The 4,772-nt window shown below is 33.0% G+C and overlaps 1 protein-coding gene across 1 annotated transcript; it reads left to right on the forward strand.

Annotated features, from left to right (window-relative positions):
- The first annotated feature begins 399 nt into the window (after positions 1-399).
- Positions 400-2,310, forward strand: LOC18601417 (AAA-ATPase At3g28580-like). Its single transcript, XM_007032348.3, has one exon. It carries the CDS (start codon positions 583-585, stop codon positions 2,137-2,139), a length of 1,557 nt encoding a protein of 518 aa, XP_007032410.2. The 5' UTR covers positions 400-582; the 3' UTR covers positions 2,140-2,310.
- The last annotated feature ends 2,462 nt before the right edge of the window (positions 2,311-4,772 follow it).

Here is a 4,772-nt window from a genome sequence, read left to right on the forward strand (position 1 = left end):
GTCTAGACAGCTATGTTTTTCTACCCTGGTGGATGACCAAAAGGCTTTGTCCATGTTTACACATTTACACATTGGGACCACATTCCCATTTACATCGTGTGGACCAAGCCCTAACACGTCATACATCCAATTGCGGGTCCAAACAATTTTAATAATTTTTTTATTATGGAAAGAAATTTCGAACCAACTACTTGTCTAAGCTGACGTCCAAGAGCCAGAACAAAAAACTCTCGTGCTTCTTGTTTTGTTTTGTCGGTGGCAGTAGTACTGGGACCCGTGTGGAGGGAGAAGAGATAGGAGTCCAAGCTGGTGGCTATGATTACCCACTGAAAGATTTTCCCTGGCTTACAAAATTAAGAAAAATAAATAAATACAGAGACCTTGACTTCCTTAGATCATGGTTCATTTTTTGTTTCTTTTAAGATGTTGGAAGCTAGTCAGAAGTTTCAATATGCAGACTGGGTGCTAAAACTTAAACACCAAGTCACAAGCAATCATCTCTTTCCCATATATTTAACAGTTGACACACTTCTGCATCACATAATTCAATAATTCTTAGAAAAGAAGAGAGAGTAGAGCAAAATGATGATGAAGGGAGATATGTGGTCTAATCTAGGCTCGACCATGGCAGCCATAATGTTCATGTATGCCATGTTCCGGCAATACTTCCCTCCTCAGCTTCAGGACTATATCTTTCGATATAGTAAAAAGCTGTCGAATTTGATGTATCCTTACATTCATGTAACCTTTGATGAATTCACTGGTGAAAGGATGAAGCGTAGTGAAGCATTCTCTGCAATTCAGAACTATCTCAGTGGCAAGTCCTCTGCTTTTGCTAAGCGGCTTAAGGCTGATGTTGTCAAAGATAGTCAGTCTTTAGTCCTTAGCATGGACTATGATGAGGAAATCACTGATGAGTTTAAAGGAGTTAAGGTTTGGTGGGCTGCAAGAAGAAATATTCCGAAAACACAACAGTTCTCATTTTATCCGTCTTCCGATGAAAAGAGGTATTACATTCTCAAGTTCCATAAACGTGACCGGGAATTCATCACCGGGACTTATCTCATTCATGTGCTCAAACAAGGAAAGGCTATAGCAGCAGATAACCGGCAGCGGAAGCTCTACTCCAACAATCCAGGCCAGAGTTGGTCTGGTTACAGAAGTACTAAATGGAGCCACGTAGTTTTTGAGCATCCTGCTACATTTGATACTTTGGCAATGGATGCAAAAAAGAAAGAGGAAATCAAGAAGGATCTTATCAAGTTTAGTAAGGGTAAAGAGTACTATGCTAAGATTGGAAAGGCTTGGAAGCGTGGTTATCTACTTTATGGTCCTCCAGGAACTGGCAAATCTACCATGATTGCTGCCATGGCTAATTTTTTGAATTATGATGTCTATGATCTCGAGCTTACTACAGTTAAGAATAATATAGAGCTGAGAAGGCTTTTGATTGAGACATCAAACAAATCTATCATAGTGATAGAGGATATTGATTGTTCTCTTGATCTTACAGGCCAAAGAGAAAAAAAGAAAAAGAAAGATGAGAATGAGGAAGAGATGGATCCAATAAGTAAGAAGGCAAAAGAAGAGGAGCAAAAAGATAGTGAGGTAACTTTATCAGGGCTTTTGAATTTTATTGATGGGCTTTGGTCAGCTTGTGGGGGTGAAAGAATCATTGTTTTTACTACCAACTATGTTGAGAAGCTTGATCCAGCTTTAATAAGGAGAGGAAGAATGGACAAGCACATTGAAATGTCCTATTGTCGCTTTGAAGCATTCAAGGTGCTAGCGAAGAATTATTTGGACATTGAGTTGCATCCACTTTTCGGAGAAATAAGCAGTTTGTTGGAGGAAACAGATATGACTCCCGCTGATGTTGCCGAGAATTTGATGCTGAAGTCAGATGATGATGAAGAGGATGAGACCTGTTTGAAGAATTTGATTGAAGCCCTCAAGGATGCAAAGGAGGAAGCAAGAAAGAAAGCTGAGGAAGAAGCTCGTCTAAAGGCTGAGAAAGAAGAGAAGGAAAAGGAACAAGCAGAGAAAGAAGAAAAGGAAAAGGAACAGTCTGTTAGAGAGGATGTCAAAGAAGATGCAACAGCAGCCAAAGAAGTTAAAGAGAATGGAGTCATCCATTAACTGCTAGGATATTAAGATTAGGATTAGTTGAGCAATCCTTATTGTTCTGAACTACCCCGTGAAATAATAACAACCATTAGGTTACTCAGCACTAAGCTCTAATGTTCCACCATGTCTCAACATAAAGCAATATAAGTGAATAGTGTGAACAATTCAGTTGGTTCCAACAAATTTTCCTCTTATTTGTATATTATCTCTATTCCAGAATTCAGCAAATCTATCCATCTTTGATGGCCTTGCCATCAAGAAAACTAGGTGGCAGTGAATACAGATTGAATTGATACTCCTCTGCTTTTGAGTAACCATGCAATTTGAGTCCATAACAAACATCTATTGCTAAACGCTTTATAAAGGAATTCTTAATGTCAACCTTGTTTAAACGCAGATTCCGAGCTGCTTTATGAATTCGCATCAAGTTCCTTTTAGATCTAATTACTAAATTTCAAGTCAAGAGCTTAATCAACTTTGAAGCTCTACGTTTTTTATTAACCGCATAATCCAAGCTTAATCAACTAAATTTCAAGTTTCATTTTAACTTAGATTTCATCAAAGGTGTTCTGTAAGTGCCCCAACTGCTTACCATTCACTTTAGATAATTGTCATGACTCTTCTTTCTTCCTAAGGGCCTAATCAAATGTGAGGTCAATACGACAAATTGCGGGATTCTTGCTTTGATTAATTAAAGTAATGACAAGGCAACGCAACGAGTCTTTCTTTCTCTGTGGCAAGAGCGGCCCAATAAATTTAAAGAGCTAAAACGAAATATTTAAATGAAGTTTTTTTTATTGAAATTAAAAAAATTATTAAAATTTTATTCTTCTAACTTTTTGAGATATAAAATTTTTAATTCAATTTTTATAATCAAGTTCTTCTAATATTTCTTTTTCAATTAATAATATAGGTAATTCATTTAATCTTTCTTGAGACATTGTTGATTTTAAATAAGATTTTATTAATTTTAGTTTTGAAAAACTTCCTTCTCCTGAAACAATACTTGCTGAAATTGTTAACATTATTCTAAAAGCAAAAATATATAAATTAAAGTAAAAAATATGTAAATTAAATTAAAAAATATGTAAAGATTAGAACAATAGTACCTAATTGTTGAATGCTTATTGCAAATCGCAAATGAGACTCACAACTTTATGAAGATAATAAAAGAACAGACTTTTTGTGTATTCTTTGGAGAAAAATTGAAGTTGAAGGAAGAAAGAGCAAATGAGAAAGGAAGATTTCAAAAGTAGATATTATACATTGAAAAGGAAGATTTTAAAAGTAGATATTATACATTGAAAAAAAATATAATTTTATATATAAGAAAAAAAAATAGCTGTTGGAAATCATTAAATGCATTGATTAAAAATAAGAGAAATAAGTGAGAAAAAATAGCTATTGGAAATGATTAAATACACATAACTGTTAGTTTATTGAAAATAAGAAAATATAGTTGAGAATTAATAGTATTTTAGAAATAAGAAAGTAATAGAAAATTGATATTTATTAAGTACATAATTAAAAAAGTGAAAAAATAAATAATTTTATTAATTATTTTTTATTTTTATATATTTTTAATTTTTATGTATTTTTAATATAATTAATTATATTATAATTATTATAAAATTATAAATCTTCTCTAAAATTGAGACCTCTCCAAATTGAGGGCTTAAAGCCCTTGCTTGGGTGGCTTCACCCAAGGGCCGGCCATGCTCTGTGGCCTCACATGATGAGAGTAGCTGTTATATCACCGTTGTTTTAGTTTAAAAAATCATCAAGTTTCACATATATTTGCCTGTTTTCGGTGCATTATTGGAAGATATTAATGGTACCTGACGTACTTAACATCCCTTGTCACATTCACTCTACGTATAAAGCATTACTACTAGTTTCTTTAATTTCTTAATATTTCCCTTTTGTTTTGTTTCCTATATATTAAAGAAGTAAGTCTTTCGGCTAACTCATGTCACTGAAAGCTAAGTATTGCATCAGTTTATTATCTTGCCTAGTCAGAAGACACCAACCGATACTAGTTTTCTCGGGAACAAGAAAACAAGTTAAGCTACCGTATGGTCATAAGATGACAATGAGGGCTTTTAAAGTATTTTCCTCTTGGATTTCCACATTTAGGATATAGTAATTTGTTTTATCCTGGCAGGTTACCTTGAAATAAAGGAATATTAGATATTTTCAATAATAATGAATGTAGGATAAAATTTTATATTAAAAAAATAAAAGAAAAAAAGAGTCATTTAAATAAAACGGGGAATAAGTTCATTCTAGTTGGACTTTAGTCAACAACGGATCACGCATGGATTTTTTTAGTTTGAGTGACGTTAAAATTAATTAAATTTAATATTTAATTAATTATAATGGCACTTGACCATGTGAAACGTATAGGTGTAGGCAACTGAAAATAATTTTTTAATTTTTTGGCAACAAAAAAAAAACATTTATGTCTATGGTTTGAAAAATAATTATTTTTGTTGATAACCAACAGACATAACTGCTAAAAATGGATAGAAACAGATTTTGTTCGAAATAGATAGAAATAGATTTTATATGAAATAGACACAATTGTGTCTGTTGGAAAACTATCTTGATTGTCTATGAATAAGACCTTCATCTAAAACAAAAAA

The sequence above is a fragment of the Theobroma cacao genome, chromosome 4, assembly GCF_053813885.1.
Source record: "Theobroma cacao isolate CCN51 chromosome 4, ASM5381388v1, whole genome shotgun sequence".
Classification (NCBI taxonomy): Eukaryota; Viridiplantae; Streptophyta; class Magnoliopsida; order Malvales; family Malvaceae; genus Theobroma; species Theobroma cacao.